Source organism: Vigna radiata, chromosome 7 (assembly GCF_000741045.1).
Source record: "Vigna radiata var. radiata cultivar VC1973A chromosome 7, Vradiata_ver6, whole genome shotgun sequence".
Lineage (NCBI taxonomy): Eukaryota > Viridiplantae > Streptophyta > Magnoliopsida > Fabales > Fabaceae > Vigna > Vigna radiata.
In genome coordinates this window covers 32947699-32972044 of record NC_028357.1, presented here as the reverse complement: position 1 = coordinate 32972044, position 24346 = coordinate 32947699, and the positions used below count along the sequence as shown (strand labels likewise).

At 29.9% G+C, this 24346-nt stretch overlaps 3 protein-coding genes across 6 annotated transcripts; 1 reads left to right on the top strand and 2 right to left on the bottom strand.

Annotated features, from left to right (window-relative positions):
* Window positions 1-1142: 1142 nt before the first annotated feature.
* Window positions 1143-6281, top strand: LOC106768149 (ycf20-like protein). Of its 2 annotated transcripts, none has more exons than XM_014653128.2 (4): window positions 1143-1289; window positions 1383-1515; window positions 4816-5036; window positions 5631-6281. In XM_014653128.2, exons 3-4 carry the CDS (start codon window positions 4855-4857, stop codon window positions 6073-6075), a joined length of 627 nt encoding a protein of 208 aa, XP_014508614.1. In that variant the 5' UTR covers window positions 1143-1289; window positions 1383-1515; window positions 4816-4854; the 3' UTR covers window positions 6076-6281. The 2 variants fall into 2 exon arrangements, with proteins under 2 accessions (XP_014508614.1, XP_022639212.1); XM_022783491.1 differs by having other exon boundaries at window positions 4805-5036.
* Window positions 6282-6982: 701 nt separating this feature from the next.
* LOC106768148 (guanosine nucleotide diphosphate dissociation inhibitor At5g09550) lies at window positions 6983-13363 on the bottom strand. Its single transcript, XM_014653126.2, has 13 exons — window positions 13277-13363; window positions 11359-11421; window positions 11197-11280; window positions 10585-10692; window positions 10298-10470; window positions 10029-10140; window positions 9777-9857; window positions 9637-9699; window positions 9082-9183; window positions 8816-8940; window positions 8211-8421; window positions 7755-7829; window positions 6983-7253 (listed from the first exon to the last, which is right to left on the bottom strand). Exons 1-13 carry the CDS (start codon window positions 13361-13363, stop codon window positions 7200-7202), a joined length of 1338 nt encoding a protein of 445 aa, XP_014508612.1. The 3' UTR covers window positions 6983-7199.
* Window positions 13364-13821: 458 nt separating this feature from the next.
* Window positions 13822-23336, bottom strand: LOC106768150 (MADS-box protein JOINTLESS). Of its 3 annotated transcripts, none has more exons than XM_022783492.1 (9): window positions 22891-23109; window positions 22540-22721; window positions 21711-21786; window positions 18076-18137; window positions 17891-17990; window positions 17673-17714; window positions 14574-14612; window positions 14245-14348; window positions 13822-13974 (listed from the first exon to the last, which is right to left on the bottom strand). In XM_022783492.1, the coding sequence occupies exons 2-9, from the start codon at window positions 22719-22721 to the stop codon at window positions 13965-13967; spliced, it is 615 nt and encodes a 204-aa protein (XP_022639213.1). In that variant the 5' UTR covers window positions 22891-23109; the 3' UTR covers window positions 13822-13964. The 3 variants fall into 3 exon arrangements, with proteins under 3 accessions (XP_022639213.1, XP_014508615.1, XP_014508616.1); XM_014653129.2 differs by lacking the exon at window positions 22891-23109 and adding an exon at window positions 23121-23336 and having other exon boundaries at window positions 13823-13974; window positions 22540-22725; XM_014653130.2 differs by having other exon boundaries at window positions 13823-13974; window positions 22540-22725.
* Between the last annotated feature and the right edge of the window lie 1010 nt (window positions 23337-24346).

Sequence of the window (24346 nt, the reverse complement as noted above, 5' to 3'; positions counted from 1 at the left end):
TTTTACATTTTGCTTTTAGTGCAATTTCATCACTCAAAACTTTTTTGTCACTGTTTAGAGTGAAATATGTTTTTGTTTTTATGAATAATCAAATTCTGGTTTTATTTTTAATACTTTTTTATTTCTATTTTTGTATTACTTATTTATTTCCTTTTACATTAATAAAATGTTCTATCAAAGTCCCTTAGTTTCAATAACATGATAATGTGATATTTTCAATAATTAATTTATTTCATTTTAAAGTACAATAATATAATCCAGCTTGATTTGAAATTAAAATAATTAGTTTTTTAAATTGCCGGCGAAAATATACGGGTTTCTGAATACGATAGTTCATATTTTTATTATGTTTAAATAATAACATTTTAAAATTTATATAATTTTACAAAATTATATATTAAAAACAATAAAATAATATAATGTAAAAATATACAAAATTTTATAAGAATAATATAAAAAAAGTGTGTAACCGTTATTTTTAGAAACATAAATTATTTAGTGTTTTAAAATAATAAAGAATACTTAATTACTTATTCTAATACATAAGTATATAAATAAATTATTTTCATTTATTAAACAATGAAGTTGTTTAACTAAAGTATAGCATTAAAAAAGAAGTTAACAAATACTGTATTCTATTTATGGTATGAATTATGTATTAGAAGTAAATAACATTATACATAAATTAATAATTATTTGTAATCATTTTAGTTATTAATCAAATGAAAAAAAATGACCATTTCATTATATATTTTAAAAATTAGACGACATATTGACCTTTTCTATTAGTAATAAGTATAAATTGAATAAAATATGAAAATAATAGAATTAAAAATAAACAATTCTTTATATTTTAGTTTTAAAAGTTCTACTTAAGTTTTCGTTGACCTTTCAAAATGTATCTAAAATACTTTTGACATAAAAAAAAAGTAAAATATTTGTCTTAAAGTCAAAATTAACTATTTTTAATTTGACTATGAAACTATCTAACGCTGTTTTGTTTTTCCTGAATTGATAATAACATGTAATAAACTAGTAATGCGTGGTGAAATTATTATGAGGAATTAAAAATATGGTTTATTAATTGAACCTTTTACCATTAATGAAAAAGGTTTATTATAAATTAGAGTTTGCCGGACCCGAGAGGCGTGGTTCGGGTGAGTGATTTGACCCGAATTGTTAGTGGCATGGAATTGAAAGAGATAATAAACAGTTTAATTTCAGTAGCAAGAGTTTCTGGTCACTGCGTGTGTTCCTGGGTTCTCCTTCATCGTTCTCTCTTCATGAAGGTAACACTGACACTAACGTTTCACTCAAATTCTGTTTTTGGATACTGATGTTTCAGTTTTTGACAATCCATGACTCTCTTTGTACCATAACAGAAAATTCAACCATTGTCGATGGATTCACAGGGGTCATGAAATTGCCAACAATTAGGGCTACTTCCTTGTTGTTTAGCAACTTGAGAATCTTGACTTCTGCTAATTTTGTAAGCAACTGTGGGCTGAGTTCTAGGTAAGGCTGCGGCTTGTTTTAAAGTGCATAAGGGAATACCTTGTTCCTATACTTATTATTTATTTTAGTGGCCACTTTTAAATTAAAGGGAGGGTTTTACCCCCTTAGGATCTTATTAGGATTAGTTTGTTTTTACGTATCATTTTGGCTTTTTCAAATTTTCTTACTGTATTCTTTTCTATTTTATTCACTTGATTGTTAAATGCTTTCGGATTGTTTATAATCTTGGGTATCCTGAACTGCCTATGTGTTAGTGATTTTCTTTTTTCTGCTTATCTTCATAATCTGTATTTGCGCCTATAAAAGCAAATGCAAACTTCTCGATGTATCTGATAATGTTTTCTTAAGATCACTTGGATACAGTGGTGGACTTTGAAATTTCAATACTTAGAAGTTCAAAAAAACTATATAATTTACATTGGTATTGCTAACTTGAAACCCGACCACATGCTAACACGATGACTCCTTATTATCATCTCGTTATAAGTCACGTTATATTACTAATCTAAAATTACCCCAAGTAGTCTTGAAATACAGCCATAAATATTCTGTTGAGTGTAAAAAACTGCAAAACTCATTCTCTTAAATTTTGCTGTTAGCATGATTAAAGTGCAAGATGATAGCATCATGTAGATCACTGCCAATGAGAATTTCTGATTCTTGTTGAATGCCTTGAAACAACCCCTCCAAATCCTCCCTTTATTTCAAAAGTGCTTCTGATCCTACTTGTGGATTTGTGGTGCTTAATGATATTGACAGGCTTACAATAATTTTAAAGATATTATCTTGCTGTTATACCGCTGCAATCCACCAAACTTTTCTTCCTATTCTCGTCTATTGTAATACATACTCCATTCTTTCCTATAAGTTTAATGACATACCAAAGTTTAAACCACATATTGTCTATCTCATTAACTCTTTCTCCAGCACCATTTAGTATTTACTTGTCAAAGCATTGAAGGACCAAACCTAAGCAAGCATTCCTAGACTAGCTTCTTTACCCAAAGCAGTATGGAAGAATGTAAAGATCCTAGTTCATTTAACACTACATCTAGACGTCAATACAGTGACTAGCTAACTTAACATTATATTTGTGCTATACAGTGCATTACTTTCAAGTACCAACCTAGTATTGGTAGAAATCCATCATGAGTGATCCATAATTGGGGTTTTTGGCATGTTTTACGCTGATTGTTGAGGAACCTAACACAACTCTCTTCCACTACCCTTTTAGTTATCAATAGTGTGTTCATGCCGCTAGTGTAGAATGGAATAACAACTCTATGTTCCTGAAGGTCGCTTTGTGTCAGTCCTTGGTTGTGGTTGTGGCACATGTTTTGATGCAACTTGGTTTTAACCCAGGGTGCCCCTAAAATAACTTTGAAACAATATCGTTTTTCACAAGTAGGCTCACATTTTTCATTTCAATTTTTCACTTCCCTCTTCTACAAATTGCTAATCACTCCCTTCTGCATTCTACCTCAAACCTAGACCACCGTTGCCTTTGGACTTTATTACATTACCATCAACACTCTTAGCCATTTTTTTGGTCATTATTCCGATGACACTTCCACCAGTGCTACTAATCTTACAACATTGAATGAAACCTAGTTCTTCTTTGTAGTGACCACTTCATTTGGCCAACCACCATTTGCCAGTCAATTTATTCAGCCAACTTCACAACCTTTCTAGCCATCATCACCAATGTTGTCAAACTCGACCATCCATAAGGGGATCGGAAAGGGAATGAAAACTCATAACTTGAGAGGATCATAACTCGATTTGTAAGAGTTATGAGTAGATAAAATATTATATTCACAAATAGGTGCATCATCAAAAGTAATATAAATGATAAAATAACTCATACATAATTCATAAAATGGGTTCATAACAATTAAAAAATAGGTTCATAAGTATGGACATGCATAATGTGAGAATCTAATAAGCCATTTCAGATTTCTAGGAAATTAAGCATTACATAATCTGGAAAATTAGGATATTAATTCCTAATTATTAGGTGTATTTATTATAATTGATTATGTACTATGCTATAAATACATTTTGTGTGCTTTGCATTAGCCACACAATACATTCAGAATATAAACAAATCTATATGGTATCAATAGTTTAGGTTATCGATCTGGTTTTTTTTTTTTTTTTTTTTTTTTTTTTTTTGGGGTGAATAATAACCGCAACCACTATGTGCTCCTTTTCTCTAAGCATCCTTTTCCTCTGGTGACCACTGCAATCGAGACTGTCTTCCTCTAGCGACCACTGCACTTCATTCACGGCTCCAATCTGTCATCACACCCCGCACTGCCTATTCTCAGCGCACCGTGCTCCAACCTAACTGACCGTGCTCCAACCGTGTTTCAACCCAACAAACCGTGCTTCAACTTGCCAAATCATGCTTCAACCCAGTTGACCATGCTTCAACCCTGCAGGCCGTGCTTCGACCCTGTAGACCATGCTTCTTTTCAGTCTTGTTTTTCTCCTCACAATTTCCGGTTGCCTAACAGATGGATTCCGTTGTCTTGAATGAGGTTGATGAGAGTAATGAATGGTTGTTTTGAGAAATGATCAAAAAAGAAGAAGGTGTCCACGAAGAATTAGTATTTGATGATTTAACTTGGGGAACTGTAGCAGCTGCAACAGTGGGGAGCTTATTACATCCAGTAGGCAACATACAAGAACAAAGAATGCAGCGGCAGTTTCTAGTTCTAGGCCTATTAGAAGAAGAAATTATGCACTAGAGCTAGAAGGAGAGGAAGAGAAGTATGGTGATGAAATTGAAAGTGAAGAGGAGGAGGAACAAATCTACAACATTGAAAGTGAGGACGATGAGAATGCAATGCTTCACATCGCAGCTGAGACGATGATGTTTAAATGTTTTTAGATTTTAGATTACTAACTTGCTTTCCTTAGAGGCTTAAACATTCTTTTTATTTCCTTTGCACATTTGGGCATGGTGATATGTTATGCTGCTTTGTTGTTTTGACTTCTTGGTTGACATTAATGTGGCATGTTAGTAATTAAACAAGTGTAAAGATATTCTTAGGTCCCTCTAGCTAGAAGTCCTGTGATTATCTACATACATATTCTTTTTATATGCAATTGCCGTGTCTGTTACCACCTTGAATAGAATTTGAATGTTTGACTACCAATTACTGCCCCCTCAGTACTATGCATAAAAACTCATTCATTACATTATAGTTTTAAGTTTAACTCATGTTGATTTGTGTTTTAATGGGTGATAAATTATATGAAGCTCTGCGTATAACATCTTAAGATTTTGAACAGGTGCAGATTAGAAGCCTCAGCACTATAACTTCTTAATACATGGCTTGTCACGTGGGATCTTCGATTCTGAAGTGGAGATTATCAATTACAGAGAATGAAAGCTCCGAAAAATCATGTCTATCCCCTGCAACTTCCAGAATCCACAGTTGTGTCTGTGAGCCAAATATTAACGGGCTAACTCTAAAAGTTGGCATGAAGTCTTCACCTTTTGCTCAGAACTGGTAATTGAACTTATTCTAAAAATTTGACCCTTGATCTAAAATTATGGTGATTTTTTCATCATATTATTTATTTGTTGTGAAAAGAAATAATGAACCCTCTGTTAGAACAGTTATTTAAATGAAGGATAGCCTAGAAAATACAGGTAGAGGAAGACCAAGAAAACCTTTGAAAGGCTTCTATGGAAAGTTGCTTTTCATTAAAATACAATAGCATCGTCTGATTCGTATAGGTGGTAGCTGACCTCACACAGTGGGAAAAAGAGCAATGATTATTGCTGTTATGTATGCTTTTTATATTATTTGTTAGCAACTCTTATCTTAAAACCTGAAAATGGAGATATCATGCAGCCTTCCCATGAATACTTTTCTTTTTTCTCACCTAACCTTGTGCATATATTTTTCTTAGTCTTTTCTTTCCAATAAGATACTTTCTCTTTTTGCATTATAAGATGCTAGAAATAAGCACGCCTTTACAATTCTAATAGCATTGTTAAGTGCATGGACAGTTTGGGCACCTCTGAATCTTAATATTAAAGGAGTGGATAATTTCTTTATCCATGCAAATATTAATTGTCTTTCATTACCCTGGTTCAGTTTCCTGGGAAGAAGAGCTGAGTGGAAAATAGCTTTTGCCTTGAACACAGGTGGAGTGTCTGGAAATGGTGACCAACAAAGCATCAACGAAGGCAGTTCCAATCTTGGTGGTACTCGACTGGGTAGGATACTGACTGCAGGGGGCAGACAACTTCTAGAAAAGCTGAACTCAACTAGAAAGAACTTACCCTTGAAAATATTCCTACTACTCTTGGGCTTCTACACGGCTAATGCACTGGCTACAATCCTTGGGCAAACTGGTGATTGGGATGTTCTGGTTGCTGGTGTTGTGGTGGCTGCAATTGAAGGAATTGGCATGCTAATATATAGAATGCCTGCCACTGCAAGGCCCGGGAGGTTGCAGTCTTTTCTAGTGATGGTGAACTTCTGGAAAGCTGGCATATGTTTGGGTCTCTTTGTAGATGCTTTCAAGTTAGGCAGCTAAAAGCCCAAAAGACTTTTCTTTTCAATTTATTGTTGTATATCATAAACTCTGGTAAGTCAATTTTTGTAGCACTTCTCTTCTAGTTCTTTAATAGTCATCTAATTGTAGCATGTGAATAATATATATGACAATTGCTTAATGAGTTTTGTTCACAGTGCACCCTTTTGCATGTGCTGTGTGAAGGAGAAACTTTTATTTTCTTAGCACTCGAATTCATTTGCATGTAAATCTGTCATGTTGGCTGAGTTGCTGTTTAAAGAGGAAACTATGAGTCACTGGAGTTACCTGCACCCAGTGTAGAGCTATTTAAATTAGGAAAAATATAATCATACACCTTTCTACACCTATCTAACACCTAATTATTGTACTTGATTCATCTCAATTTGTTTTATATTTTCATATAAAAATATTCTTTTTTCGGTGTTGAACGAGTCGGGAGTAAAAAATGTGGTGTTTGTAATCATCATGAATGCTGGGTGGTGTCGCTCTACTTTTTCTTTTTTAATGTGTTTGAAGTAATGCTGGCAAGTTGTATGCAATGTAAAGCAACGTAACGAACTTGTGACCTGGTTGAAAACTAGAAATAATGAAAGGTCGCACGATAAATTGAATTTTGGGAAAAGTAGGTGCTGATTTTGCCAATGCTATAATCATCACACTATATATTGCGCAATTTATTTTTTTGTGCAAAAGCATTATGTTAATAAAGGTCTTGCCATCAATTTGAAATGAATGAATAATCTACGAGTTTTTTAAATAAGCGTGATGTATAAAATTTATATGGTTTAAATGTCTTAAGTATCCCTAGTTTTCTTGCAATGCAGATCATCACATCACAGTCATTTTTATCATGTTACATTCATATAATTTTAAGCAAATATTCTGAGAAATGGAATTAACTATGGAAAGAAAATGATCTTAAAGAATTATATTGACTAATAAACAGCTCGTCTGAATTAAAGAATGCTGTCATACATGGGACATAAAAATTCCATCGACAAAACGAACAAGGATGAGTTCTGTTCCCATTAAATCATCTAAAAGATAAATTTGAAATTAAAAAAAAAAAAAGAATAAAGCTTCTCTTTCAAAACTTGGGCATGTTTATATAGCTTCAAGCAATCTCAATCTTCAGCTGCAGCACTTGCGGCACTCAAGTCCACAGAAAGATCAAGAACCTGAAACAAAAGACAAAAGTGATGCTGATCAGGAAAAGAAAAAAAAAATCCAGACTTTATTACCTTTTCCCCTTGAATATGATATTTTATTTATGTAACATTACATTTGGTGCATGCAGATGCGGAATACCAAGATCATACTGTAAATCATTATATCAGATTCTCTAAGGGTATAGAAATTTTGTTACACGAGGTAACAAATTAGGTCTAAATTTTGCTTGGAGGTTGGAACTTCGGAACACAAAGCTACGCATGCTTTTTAGGTCAAATCAACAAGTGCAGGTACCATTCTATATAATGGTGATAATTTAGCTTTATTTTTGAAAATGCAATTTCATAAGGAGTAAGAAAACAAGGAAATATTGTTAAATTTCAAGCACAAGCTTTTGTGTAAATGAAAGATACAAGTTCTTTTTTAATTCTTGTTCTCAAACTCTGTAATTGTCATAGTATGTGATGAGATAGTAATGTAAATTGCATTTTAAGTGAAAAGATACAAACCTTTCCAGTGATTTTGCTGTACATCCCGACCACGTCTTTAACTGTGGTTTCAAAGTGTGTGGTAGGATCATAGCTCTGCAAGGATTTAATTTCAGATCATTACACTTGGTTTTTTAAAAATAAAAATAACAAGGAAATAAAGATTTCATATTTATCATGAAGGACAACAGGGGAAACCGTAGGATTCTAATTGTATATTTACAGAACATGTTATGTTCATTGCTATATTTAAACCAAAATGATATTTGTTTCTTCTTTCTTACAAGAAGTTCTGGCCATATTCATTAGTGATAGACTTTGGATATTTTACGAAGTTAATCAAAACAAGCTACTTTGTATGTGTTTGTATGACTGTGCACTAGATAACCCAATCAAGTATTGTTCGCAATGGTTTGGAAATAAGAAACAACTAAAGAAAGTAAAACATGCTTGTGAGAGATTCTACTCAATACTTACAGTAGAGATGAAACAACCATCAGCCTCATGATCATTGCAGGGTTCAAACCTGTCATACATGTCATAGAATATCTCATCTACAGGTCCAAGAAGGTCAATACCAGGCTTCAATTCCACCTCAGGCTGGTCAGTCTCTGCTTCTGTTGTAACAAAAGCAATAAATTTTCCTTTGGGTGCTACATTATGAGCATAAGAGCAGCAGAAGAGATACCTGCAATAACAAAGTACATGAGCAAACATAGCCAATAACATTTTTTTTTATTTTGCTTTTATGATTTTGAAAATGGAAATTTGAATTGAATTTTCCATTTTATAACATACTTTGCGTATAACAACAATATCTGTCAGTTACAAATACTTTCTGTGATTACAAAAGTCAACAGACGGGTATTTATAATGAGCCAAGTTTGATTCTACAAGGATTTCTATTCTTTTCTTCTTCAAGAACCTTGACCTTTTTAAAGAGGGAATGCTACAACCTTTTGCAGGATTTGGAGCCCCTCTCTGGAAAAAGGCTGTTCCCTTGTGTGTTTTCTTATAGTTTGTTCTTTTCATGCATATTTAGTAAAATATGAAAGCATTGGAGTTGATCAAAGCAAACCTACATATCTGACTTGCGACCAAGCTGCTTCTGTGGCAGAATGACTTGTGCTGAGTGAGAGTCATTGGTTTCTGGAATAGGATGGCTCATAATACATATTGCACGTGAAACCCTTCCAACCTTATGAACCTGATGAATGAATAGTGTCAGATGGAGTGGAGGAGATCACACTTTACTGCAATTCATGTTTTCAGACTTGGGACATTCATGTAAACCATGGAACACTTGAGAAAACCTAGCTCACACTTGTTGTTATCATAGAAATCTAACCTTATCAGATAGATATGATGGATCACAAACAACTTTCTTGCATTTGGCTGTTTCTCCTTCTGATGTCACACCGATGGCTTTCCCATTTTCGTCAAATTCTACCTGTGTACCACAAGATTATATGTGAGGAGAAATGTACAAAAAGGAACTTGAGAGTACCTTTGCATATATTGGTTAAGATGCATTTAGTATACATTCTAATAGAGGCTTATAATTACTCAAAAAGTAAGTCTAATTGATTTTTCTCTTTTAATATAATGTTTTTGATTAAATACTTTCTACTTTTGTTTCCTTAACCCAAATTTGATGAGCATTTTGCTCTGTATATCGTGGATTCTTCTATTTATCAGGTTTCAGGAGTTGAGCAACACAAAGTAAAGTAATGATCAATTTACACAAACTGAAAGGGAACAGAATGACTAGTAAGGACAATTATCTGCTTTAAAATGACTCCCAAAACCTGTATCAGACAAGATAAACTTCAAAATTAAAATAAATTGTCTTGATACAAATTTCACAAGTAATTACAGAGAAATTGGTTTTCCTGTAACTTACCTTGCATTCTGGTTTGTTCAGCATGTAAGTTCCACCGTACACAGCACTTAGACGTGCAAATGCCTTAAGGAAATCAAAGAAACCAAAGTTTAGTGCCTGAAGTTTACCAAGATTAAAATGGAAATATAGATATGGAGAACCTGAGGCAACTCTCCCAGTCCATATAGTGGATATATGTAAGGTGAACCTCCTTGAAAGCGTGCTAGGGACTCTGCATAAATCTGTACAGAGAAAACAACATATTACATGCTTATAAAGTTTAAGAAGTGCCTCCATGTCTGCAAAATGTCAATGTAATAAAATTGAAATGCACAAGACAAAATTTTCATGAAGGAATTTCAACTACTCTGGTGAAATATATGATAATAGATTCTGATCAGTATAATCAGTACCTTAACTCTCTCCACAAAATCCTTGGCTGGCTCATCCAAGTAGCTGTCATCACGATGAAGTGCCAAGGCATGACCTATGAAGTCAATTGTATCATCTTCCAATCCATATTTCCTACATTTGGAGAAACCATTAAACATGTAGTAAGGTAGATTTATTCAAGTATTAAACCAGATCACAATCATGTTTTATGCTTAATGTGATCGAAGAAAGATTTTAAGGGATGAAAAATCAAGTAATGCAGAGGAAAATAAAGGAACAAAATACATACGATATCAACTGCCTTGCTGTAACTTGATTCAAATCTAGTCCTTCGTGAGATTTGGGATCATTCTGGTCATAATCTTGGACATAAATGAAGAACTTCCGAGCACGGCGCTTCTCAAATAGTCCCATCAAAGGTGATTTCAGTGCTTCAACATCTGTTGCAGGGACTTTGTATATCTAGAATAGATAAATTCAGAAATTCTGTCGTAAGATTTTTGTGGTGAAATGTGAAGCTTGCAATATAGTAAGAAACATAGAACTTTAAAAAAAGAAAATAAATATGTTGCCTACCTTTCCCTTATTATACACAAAGCTTCCATCTACGGCTTTGAAGTTCAAGTACTTTGTAACATCTGTGTGAATGAGAACACGGACTAAAGCTCCATTCGCCATCATAAACTACAAAAAAACAGATGAAAAGTTCGTTTTTGTTTCACAAATGATAACTATACAAGATCCATCTCAAAGCAACTTGCTTTTCTTTTCCACATTAATTCATGCTCAAAAAGAAGATAACAGAAGAAATTACATTGCCCAACAGTTCCAAGAGCCAAGAAATATGAACACATAATTAGTACAAGTTTCTTGTGCATATAAAAAAGGACCTTCTTGACAATTTTTTTTAACAATTTTTTAACAACGGGACACATGTCATCATTTTATTGGTTTGTTTGAATTTATGTTTAAAAATATATTTGAAACGAACCAATCATAAACTATCATGTATGTGTTGTCAAAAAGTTATCAAAGAATGATATCTGAATAAATTATAATAATATATAAATTATAATTAACAGTTGAGATATCTTAACCGTCTACCATGCATAGATACTAACACGATGCATCAATTTTCAACGGCAAAATGTGACATACATATCTATAAACATGAGAGTAGTGAGGTACCTTAGGTATCATATCAACATTGTATTCTCTGTTGGAGCCTAGCTCCTCTGGTGGCTTGTCATCTGACCTAAATCGTTTCCATAGCTAAACAGCAGAAAATGGATTTTAGTATGAAAACGGGAAAAGGAGATATTTGTATTAGTAATCGAAAAAGTAAGTTACCTGTGTAAGATTGAGAGATGTAGAAGCTCCTCCATAGTAGTCATTTCTATCCATGTGCAACACCTAATTCAACCATAACCAAATGACTTATCATTTTCAAAATTCAGAATTATTTAACAACTTTCTTAATGCTTCCATATAATCATAATTATTTTCAAATGGGAGACATAGCCTAAGCTTCGTCACAATTAAAATACTCTTTTCTTATATATATAAGAAAAATACCTAAAATATAAAATGCTTTCACTTTGTTGTCATCTGCTAGGTCAAGCACAATAGATGAAATCGTGATATTAGCCTATGACTTAACTCGCTAAGTTTGGATTTGGAACAGGCAAAATTATATTATATGTATAGTTTATTATTCTATAATCTATTATTATAAAAACAAATGTTACCTTTTCAGTAAGTTATAAAAAAATTAAAATAAATCATTTTGTTAAAATGTAATAAAAAACTAACTTTCACATAAGAAAATGTTACATGCTTGGAATTAGGAGGACCGTCTAGGTAGGATCGTGTTTAATCTAATTTTTGTTTTAAGTTAATTAAATTTAATTGAATCGGGTCTAGTTCATTTTATTTTATTTATTTAACAGTCCAATCGAATCAAAAGCGTGAATCATTAGATTGTGTAATTTTAAAAAATAATTATTTATTAAAAAAAAAACCTCTAAATTTTATAATTTTCTTTCATAATTATAAGGCTAAAATTACTAGTAATATATATATATATATATATATATATAATAATAATAATAATCATGTCATAAAATATAAAAATATTTTTGTTAAAATTTATGACATTCTAATCTCAATTTTGTTACTCATTTTATTCAATTTATTCTACATATTAATAAAAAAGTTCGATTAAATCCCTCAATTTTTAAAATTCTAAAAATGTGACATCATATTACTCGATAAAAAATTTAACAAACCTATGTCAGTGGTTTTAATTTATGCATAATGCAATTTATTACCCATGGATAACAAAAGTATAAAATTAATAACATCAATTTTAATGTATTGAAGGTTTACATTGTTAAATCGGAAAAATAAATGATCGATTTGATTGAACCATAGAAATCACATTATTGCAATTTTAAAATTTAAGGACTTGATTATATCTATTATCGATAAATGGATCTAATTAAACAATAAATAAATAAATAATACGAATAAAAAGATAATTAAGCCTAAAATATCAAACAAATGGTATTTTTTTATTATATATTAATTATGTAGTTGGATTGAAATTCATTCAACATGTTACACAATCTAATTGAATTTAAGTGCATTAAATAAAACCCAACTCACAAAGTTGAATTATATAAAATTACAAGTCCCGAAACAAGAAAACAAAAAACTATTGAAAAGTAATTATAAATCACAACTTTTAAAATCCCTCAAAACAACTTATTTTTTATAGAAAAACAAAGTTTGAGCAGATGTCTCAAACATTAAAGTTACTCTTTAAACAATCTAGTTTGTATAAAAAAAATTGAAATTAAGCATAGAGAAGATAAAATTATTAAATAAATTAAATAGGTTCATTTTTCGGCTAAAAAGCAAAGAGAAGAGAAACATTAAATAAATTTGTATATCAAGTAAATAAGTAATTTCAGATATTGAATTTATAAATTAACCTAGGCACTGTTTTTCCTCATGTTTGTACTTCAACATATGACACACTTTGAAAAGACAAGACTACATAGGCCATTGCACTGTTTTTTTAGAGAGGAAAAATTGACCATCATTTTTACAGTGTTCTTTTAAAAATTTTCCTTTTTCTTTTTCCATCGAGGCTACATAAGAAGATTTAAAAGTGGTTAGATATGAAGAAATGAGAAGAAAATGTGAAAGAATGGTTTTAGAATGAAAGATTAAGATAAGAAGAAGGGGAAATTGAGAAAAGAACCTTGAGGCCATCAACAGAGAGAAGACCACTGAGGATGCATTCCTTGAGACCTGTGCCCAACACAATTACATCGTACTCTTCATCCATAGTATGTTTTTGATTGATTATTGAGTTTCAGAGAAATGCTGACACAAAACCAGGTTTTCAATTTGATGAGGAACAAGGGATTTGCGTATTAAGTGTTTACGTTTTTGTGTGTGTGAAAGAGATTTGAAGCAGAACACGTCTTTAGCACAACCTAACGATACTAACGCTCCCTAAAATAACTCTTCTCATTATGCATACACCTGTTGAGTGTCTTTATTTTATTTTTTTATTTCTTTCAGTTTTTTATTTTCAAAATTAAGCATCATTAAAAGAAGTAACCTTTTAATTTTTTTTTGAAAAAGTTTAACATACAAGACATGAATTAAATTAAAAACCGTTTTTTATAGGAAAAAAAAATGAATTGAATCAAATAATTAACCCTATCTAATCTGCAATATATATGTAAGAATGAAATTAACTTAAACTATAGACATGATCGAAACATCGACCACTAACTCATGAGTATATATAGAAGATGAGTTAAGTACAATAATGCATCCTTAAATTCACTTTACATAACACTCCATTCAACTGGTTTTCAGTAAGACACATAAAGGAAGTGAACGCTGTCACTTCTAACATTCTACATTTTTCTTCAAATTTAAGGTAACCTGAAACCCACAAACATCATCCAACTCAATCAGTAACCCTCAATATATATGTTCAAAATTCTATATCTATCTAATTTAATGTACAAAATGCATCTGATTAAATAATTTTAGAAAAGAAAAATAACCATATATACAAATAGTTAAGCTTTCATTCCTTAGCCATAACTTGATTAAATAATTATTAATAAATAAAGAAGATATTTACGTAAAACAACCACACTAAATTGGGCACTCGTAAGTTTGAATTAATGTATAGAAAAAGTAACTAACCCCAACTTGAGAGATGTGTCGCTATAACCATCTTCAGGAAGATTAGACGAATTGCTAATAATGGATTCCGATGATTGCCTGTGTAACTGGATAAGGCTTGGTACCTAAATTTTACATGCATTTCTTCAAATATTTATTTCTCACTTTAAAGTAACAATAACATCACATATATTTATATTTATTTGATATATATTATAAAGATAAAATAATTATAAAAAAGTAATTTTTGTATTTTTTTTTTAAAAAAAATTAAAAGTAAAGAAGGACACAATGTAAAAAATTGATATAAAAAATTGGAAAGAAAGACAAGTTTGAAAAGCTTATATCACCTGTTTCAATCTTTGGTTTTCCTCCATTAGTTCCACTCCCTGTATGAGCAACATAATCAAACATTGTAGCAAGAGAGTTGCAAAGAATGCACTTTTTTTTCGATACAAACAAAATCACACATAAAAAAAAATAAGAGATAAACATAAATTTATATACACATAAGATACCTCTATTGAACTCCTCCCGTTTTATCTTCTTTCACCCAATTAAATACAAAAAAATAAAGTTCATTCATTTGAGTACTATCTCTCGGTATGAAAGCCACTTGTCAAATTGACCTTATAACAAGTCTTAGACACCAGAAGATGTCTGTCTCTGTGATTGTAACCTAGCTAGTAGAAAGGATGAACAAATTTTTCAGAGAAAGAATCATATGTTTGCTTTCTAAAGCAAAGTTATTTGAATCTGCCTTTACATATATTACTTACAAAATTATCTGTTACTTTCAAGATTGTTATTTCTGATAGAGTGTTATGTATAGTCAGGATATTTCCTACAACATATCTTTGGATGTTCAACTTTTCTGAAAGCTCACAGATTCAGTTGTCAATATAAGATAATTTCTGAAAAGATAATGATATTTTAATAATTTTTTGTAATAATTTTTTGATAATAGGATACATGTTACTATTTTACTGGTATATTTAAATTTATTTGAAAAAAATATTTGAAACGAACTCATCACAAACAGTCACATATGCATTATAAAAAAATTGTTAATAAAAAATTGTTAAAGATCTTTTTCCATCATAAAAATATTGTGTTTTAGCGTTCATGATATCCTTTAACTGTAAACAAGAATTAGTCAATTATATGAATATTGTTGACTGAAACAAAAGTAATATTTGTACATCAAAAACATTAAAAAAAACATCAAAATTATTTTGTTGCCCTACTTATCTAATGAACAATTTAGATAAATGCATTGTACTTTTAAAATAAAAATAAGTTGAAAGGAATATAAGTGTCATTTCCCTAACATCAGTTTGACGCATTTGATATGATATGATCTGTGCACATATGTCGGGAGACAGACATAACGTAAGCGTACTGACGTTTTGCCAGCCACAGACAACCTTTATCTTTCTTTCTTTATATATATTTATACAATACAAATGTTTTTCGTACATGTGATATTTATAACAAATTACATTTATATTTCGAATTTTTTATAATATTTTTTATTTAATTAAGTTTGAAGTTTATGTAGATTTAAACATTTTTAATTAAATTCTTACTAAATTTTGTTGTTTTGAGTATTTATAATATTTATTTTTAATTTAGTTTTTGTGTTTAATTTTTTCATTCACTGGAATGTCAATATTGTTATTTTGATTACATTTTAAGAAATTTGAAATTTTGTGTTTTATACAAATTAATATATATAATTAATGTAAAATAATAAATAATTTTTTTTGAAAAAACGAAAACATTAACATCAGTGACGATAAAGGAAACAATTCCTTAATTGTTGAAGGTATTATATGGAAATCATGACCAATATAAATAAAAGTCTGTATAATTTTATATCAATAATCCTAATTCATGGAGACAAATAAGCTATCTAGTAGAATAAGAATTATGTGATTCAGTTAACAAAAATATTAAACTACAAGGACTGAATTAAAAAAGTATAAAAATTATGAGTACTAAATATATCAAAAAGGTTTAATAAAAAAATCTTCTAAAAATATTCAAATTTATCAAAAAAGTAAAAATATAATTATATTTTTATTTGGAAATTATAACAACACTTTGTTAAAGTAATTCTTTGAATTATTATCACTATAACAGATATACTGTCAAAGTTTAAAAAAAATGAAGCTATGTCAAAGTTAAAAAATCTTAAAAAATGTTTAATATTTATCTTCCTAGAAATCTCCCAACATTTCATAAAAAGAGGAAGATAAAGATTCAATACCTATTATTCTAAAGATATAGGAAGATTAGTAGAAAGATAATGAAAAGTATAGATCTATTTGTTTCCCATATAAGGATAGCTTATTATAAACATTTCTTTTTTTATATCATTTCTACCTCCTTCGAGTTTTCCAGTTACGCATACTCAGGATTATTATCACATTGAATTTTAGCTTTTAATGTGTATTTAGTTTTATAATATTTTTTAATCATTACATTTTTCAGTCAATAGAAGGACACCTCATCTTCTAAAGTACATCCCAATATAGAAAAGTCAAATCCTTAACATTATGTCTTCCTGCTTATACAATGATTAATCATGTGTTCCAGAACTTGCAGCACTTTAGCTACATTGAAATTTTCTATTGATTCATTTTACTTTTCTATCTTTTTACCATCTTTTATTCTGATGGAAATATATTTTGAACTAAGTTGAAATAAGAGTTTCTTACTAAGATGAAATTACTTTGATCAAACTGAGTTAAATTTACACTAAGAAAGGCTAAGTTCAAGATGTTTCAATAAGGTGAAGGTGAAATTACTTGTTAAAGTCCAATTAAAAATACTTTGATAGGACTATCTAAATTATTCTCCCTGAGATCAAGTTGAAAATATTGTAATTGAAATACAAAAGATATTTTGGTAAAAAATAACTAAAAGCTGATAAAGGATTTCTAAGCTTTCATACCAATTAGAAAACACATATCTAAAAGAAGTAGCAAAAAATTTAACTTAAAAATACATTGATTAAACTGTATTACCAATTTTAATTAACCAGTCACTATAAACATGTTAAACATTATTTCTCATTTCCACTCCAATCTGCACATACTTGGGTGGAAATTTTTTACGTATTCCTATTTTCCAGATTGAAAAGAAAGCTGAACCATCATCCAGCAAGAAGTTGGATATAAATTAACACATTGAAGAGAAGAAAAAAGAAGCAAAAAACTGTTAAATAAGAAAGGCAAAAGCCAGGTTTTGCCCTTAATGCAAATCTTTGACTCACTTCAATGATACCATTAAAGGATTTTACTGATTATCGTTATCTCAATCATTTAGATGCATGCAACATGTACACTTCCACTCCTTTAATATGTTAATTAGATATAAAAATTAAGAATAACGACAGAGTATATGAGATTTGAAATGTATGAGAGATTTTGATAAGATTTTACCTTTCTTTTAAGGTTTCTGATCTCTTGCATAACTTTATCATCCTAAAACAAAATAGTATCCAATATGTCAGAAAGCACATATTCATACGTTTCCCCACAATCAAACTAATCAAATATAGTACTACACACTAGTAACTAATATTTTCATTTTTCCTACTGCAAAACGGCAAAAAGGTTAAATACTGAACTGTGAACATCATTGATCATAGGGCACAAACCTTTACTTTTAAAACATTGGTCAAACCCCTTTTAAGATTTTCCTCAATTTTCTGCAGTTCTTGCAGTGTCAATCCTTGCAGATCCTCTCCATTCAACTGCCTGTGTTAAAGATGGAAAACCTAGTCTGTGATACAGTATATAGTATGTTTATATATGCAACATATGAAACAGTGTGCATATGTACCTCAATTCATGATTCTTATCTTCTACTTTCTTGCGCAGGATGTCGTTGGAGTCACTCTCAATCTGTGCATAAATTTGAAAGTAATCTTCAACTTTTGTTATCATGCAAATAGTGTCAAAGACAATTAATTAATAATACTTTTTTTTTTCTTGTAGTCACAAAGTAAATAGCTCAATTTGCAGTTTTCCTTATACACCTCTACTAATCTACCTGTCAAATCTGAAAAGAAACACATTCACGCAACCACACCAGAAAATTCACAAGTATATTTCTCCTTCAAATGTCAATAATGCTTACCATAAATAGGAAAAAATGTTAGCATGAAACTTTTGTTAGCAGAAGTTTCAGTACAACATACATGTAACTTTCTTTTCAACTAATTCAATTACGTCATTTAAAGATAATAAATATTTTGCTTGATTGAGTCGCCATGGTAAATTCATCATTAGCATCCCCTTTCTTATGTAAAAATCGGTCCTGTGTGTAAATTTATTTTCAACCTAAGTCTGATTGTAGTTGAAAACTATGCCTGAGTCTTGACTTTTGCAAGATGAGTAGCATATTTAATTACATTGGTTTTTGGAAGGTGAAATAGAATTTTGGTAAGTTTTTGACAATTTTGGGGAATTTGACAGGTTCATGACATAATTACTCTATTTTTATTTTAGTAATTAATTCATTTTTCTTTCTTTTCAGCTTCAGTTTTTATATTTTTGGAGTACTCATTAAAGTGTTCATTCTATAAAATCTGTAGTTTTGCTACTATTAGGCTGTCAAGATAATTTGTGTACCTTCACTGAGGGTTGATACTGTTTCATCATTAGTGATGATATAATTTAGGTTCAACAAAATGTATGAATTAAATTAAACTATATTGTAAAATTTGAACTTAACTTTAAAATTGGGTTGAGAGAATTGAAGATTATAACAGTTTAAATGAATTGATATAGAATGGATTATGATTTTAGCAAATTAAACTAAATTGAACTAGTATAATTGTTTGAAGTATATGCATTGTTTGAATTATTATACCAGTGATATATTTTCAGATATAATGAGATCCAATTTAGTTCAACCAGTCTTATTTGATAACAATTCATTTTTAAAAAAACTAAATTAATATAACAATTTAATACTGTTTTTCTTTAAATAAATTAGCTATTTTATATACAATTTAGATCAGTTAAAGTTACTGATAACCATCAACATTCATTTATCTTAATCTCAATTGCAAGAACAATTTATACTTTCATTTTTTACACAGTATTCAAGTTATGCTTGAATTATCCAAAAGTAGACAATTTATGATTGCAAATTCAAATTTAATCAAACGTATGTCAATATGATGGCAATCAATTTGAACAAAAGACTACTGTAATGTAGAGGATCTTAGAGTTGCTTTAAAATGTCTACAAAATTCCTTATAAGGGTTAAACAAAAAGGAAGTAAAAAATGTGTATGTTATTGCTATGAGCTATGAACATATACCAGTGATAATGTTTAATATTGTTTTAAAATGAATATGCATGATTAAATAGTTGTCGTATATATATATATATGGATAAAGATGCTTAGACAACATTTTTTTTACAACATTTGAACATCATCATACGTGTCATTGTGTGATTGGTTCATGGTAGTATCATTGTGTCATTTGAACCAATCACATAATGACACGTATGATTGATATTCAAATGTTGTCAAAAAGTGTTGTTTATGTATCATTACCCTATATATATGTAATGTTTCATAGTAAAGAAGGAATATATTAAGTCTGGAAAAGGTGTTACAGTATTTTCTCATAATAAAGGATTGAAGCAATTGTCAGTAATACAGAAGATAAGGATATAAGCAAGTGTGTTTTTGGAAATTTTCACGTCAAAATAAGGAAACATCGCAGAAGCTACAATTTGTTGCTTCTGACATGACAGAGAGATCCATTGTTGTCAAAAGTGTAACCAAATAGGTAACAAGTCTGACATGTAGATGAGATTTGTTACATTGAGGCATAGATATCACGAATGTAATACTCGATATTTTTTATATGATTGAATATTAGGTTACTACCATATAAAAAGTAAGTTTAAAATTAATTCATTCTTGTAAAACTAATTCACAAAATTAAATTTTTCGTGACTTATTAATTTTATCTCCAATAATGGAAGCTAAAATTATCACAAGGAGCAGGCACCCTACATAAGTGCTTCCATGTTACAATTGGGATGTGAATCCCCGATTTGATGACATTAACGATGTCAGAGAAGCAACATTACTGTGTTGTTTATACAGTATCCTTAACGTCATAATCAAACACATTCCCCATCATGGTGTCATGATCAGACGTGCGCAGAATAGCATGTGGCAGCTTACCAAGATCAAAACCCTAATTTAATGTCTTTTTGACTAGTCAAACACTTCAAGAACAACTATCCTCAAGAATAATGAAAACAAAAATTCGTTGCCACGTCTAATCTATAATGGTTTTTTTTATGAATGTTTTTTTATGAAGATATTATTTATGAGAGATTTCATTTTAACTCGAGTAAAAAGGCAATATCACTTTTAATATAAAATCTAAATACAATAAATTTATAATTTTTTTATATATATAGAATGTTTGAATTTATTAGTTTACTCAATTTAAAACTTAAATTTACCGTTAATATTCATCATGCTGAAACAAAAATTTGTGCTATGTTTTATTATTATTTTTTTCACAATCAACCGATAAACAATCCAAATTACTCGACTTCTTTAAATGAAATTTTGAATTACATTAGGGAGAAAAGAAGCAAAGATACATTTTTTTGTATTAATTTGATCAGGCACGACAAAGTAAAAAGGGTGAACAATATTTCCAACAACACAGAAATACTTGTTTGTAATATTGGAACTATGGTTTGTCAAATTGTGCTAATCACCGAAAATAATTGTAAGTGAGAAATCCTTTCAAAAACAACTTTTAGGAAAATGATTTACATGCATACACTCTGCATTTTTTTAGGAAAAAAATACAGTACATTATGCTGGTTTTCTCTTAAAAGTGGTGATATTTGTACTTAAAGAAATGTAGGTCCCTACATAGAGTTCAGAACTTTCCAGGAACATAGAGCAGAAGGAGATATTGAGAATTAAGGAAAAGGAACCATGAGAGAAAAAAAAAATGTGTAGATGAGAAAACTCAAAACTCAGGTAAAATTACAATATTGGTGTATATTCAATAATTGCACATGAGACACTTCAGTGTTCAAGGTGAGATTATGATGTGAAGTCTATTCAAACATGCAAAAGCTCTTTCATAGATGACCTATATCAGCAAGCATATATACTCCAAAGAAGAGATAAGAGGGAGGTTTATTTGGCAGAGAATTTACTTATTTTCAGTAAGTAAATTCTACTTATTGAATGCATATGCACTGTGAAAGAAATACCTGCACAAACATGCTGTCTAATTTTAGTTTATCTAGTTTCATAGGTTATAACTTCTCTTGAAATAGAATTTCTCTTCTTCTTTTCAATATATATGATTATTTGATGTGCTTTCCACTCTCAAGATAATAAAGAAATTCAGTATATATATATATCAACAATGATTCCAGCAACTACAATAATGAGTTGATGTTACTAAAGCTAACCTGCTGTTCCATAGAAGGACGATCCAATCTATGCATTGCTGAATGACGATCGCGCCTTTCAATTACTTGTTGCATACTGAAAAACCACAAACATTAGGTTTACATTTCAATTTCCCTTCTTTCTTTTCTGTTAATGATGCTCATAATATTAGGAACTTCATATAATTTCATATAATTCCATAAATTATACAAGTACTCGTATGCAAGTGGTAGAGTTTATACAGATACATATATTTTTCACATCACCAACAAGTAGTTCGAGTAACATGTATTTCAGAAGAAATGACCGTGAAATCAAAATACATTTCAAATAAGACTATTCTTTAAACTATGGCAATGCTGATAAAAAGCTAATTTCTAAACGTACTTTTGCTTTTCAGCAAATATGTATAATGCAAGCAAATTCCAAACAAAATAGCTGCGACTGTTTTTCTGCAGAATGTGGTTCCAACTTCTGCAGGATAAAGATCCTTATAGGGAATTTTACATACCTACTGCTCGTAATTAACTGGTTTCAGAAAACTAAGTAGCAAAACATATACAAGAGACAGTATAAGCCATTTTAACAAAATTAATTCAACGTTTAAAGACAGTGCTCGAAGAGAGAGAAACTTTTCTGGTAACAACCCCAACAATTAAAATAAAATTAAAAGAATTTGAAAATATATAAGAAATCATAAATGCATATATTTAACACAGGTAATGAGCTCAGAAAATCCATTACTCTCTTCTGATCTCCTGAGCCCGTGAAACAGATGTTATGTATGAATTAATAGTTGAGAAAATGCAAAATGAAAGGATGACATTGATGCTGGAAATAGTAGAATACCTTGAACTGGCATAATCAAAAAGCTTGCTAGTTGCAGAAAAGACTATGAGAGCTATATCTGCATCACAAAGGGTTGACAACTCCTGAGCCTTCTTGAAAAGCCCTTTTCTTCTCTTGGAGAAAGTCACCTGCCTCGAACTGATGTTGTCGATTTTCTTGATCTGTATCCTCTTTCTAGTCATCTCCCTATCACAGAACAATCATCGTCTAAGGGGGAAAAATGGAAAACACAAACAAACACTTTCTCCACAACAAAATGGATCCAGATGAAATCATCTTCTACGGGAAGAAAGAACACATAAACAAATTGAGACCACTCCACCATTTATTTAAACCTTAAACTGCACTTACCCAGGAATTTAATTTGCTTTAGCTAAAAGAAAAAAAAATGCTTTGGACATCATCATACATGGAAGGTAGAGAGAGAAAGAGTGATATTAATAAAATGAAAGAAAAAAAAATGTAATAAACGAGATTCTTGAAGTAGGTCTGTGGAAGAGGAATCTAAGAGGAAGGAGCAGAAAATGGAAAAGTTGAAGATAAAGCAGTTGGAAGAGGAAAGAGTTGAAAGAGGAACTTACAATAATGGAAAGAGTGTAGCCAATAATGGTTTGGTGAGTTGCTGAAATGGGTGTTAGGAATAGAGAAGTGAGAAGTTTCCAAGAGTTAGAAAGATAGATGGATACATAGGATACAATTTGATGTGGGTGTGGGACAATGAACTTATGCCTTTTATGGTCAAGTTGCTGTTCCTGTACTGCAACTATTAATTTTATTAATTTTCGAAAAACAATAATATTACACACTTTTACATTCATTTAATATAGAGTATAAAAATTATTGTAATAATATAATATGAAATTTTATATTTAAAAAAAAATAAAAAATAAAAAAAAATAATGTCAAAAAATATTTTTCTTAATTATATAATTTTTTTCATTGTTAAAATAAAGAAAATGATGTTTTCACAATCATACAACAACCAATAAACCTCTTTTGAAGGATACCCTCGTTAAAACAAAGTAAACTTAAAAAAGGAAAGAAGAATCATAAAACAGTGGGTAGGTGTCAGCTGCTCGTGTAAATTATTAGGTGATATAGTATTGTTATTATATATCCAAAAGTAAGCGTGAAAATACATTCAATTATTATCTTTACTGAAAAAGCTAATTTAACATATAATTTACATAGATGATACATTAAAATTATTAAAGAGCAAATAATTCAAATAATTTCAAAGATCAAAACAATTAGTCAATTTATATATTTATCATAGTTACTATTTTATATATTAAAAAGTATTGTTTAAAACAATAGTTATTATAAATAAAAAATTATAATAGATTTATAAATTAGAATATATTCTTTAACATTATTGAAAATTAGGGACTAGTTTAGAATGAACGTGGAAAGTGGGTAGATACACAGTATAAGTATATCCTTGAAGCATAATACACCCCCTTTGAATTTCATTTACGTCCAAATCCTAGTTTCATGTAATACATGGACACACTTTGATTATGAATTTAGAGAAGAAAATTATGTTTCTTTTTTTTTGTTATTTTTCTAACAAAATTTTCATTGCAGTTATTTTTAGCATAATATAAATTTATTTAAATTATGATTTCTTACATAATATTTTACTATTGTAAATATTTTTTCATAAAATAAAGATAAAGAAGTAAATGGATTAATTTTCAATTTTTTTAAATATTTATTAACAACTTTTTAATTTTTTTTAATTTAAATAAATTGTAACTCCAACTTACATTTTTCAAAATCATTTAGTAATTATTTTTTAAAATAT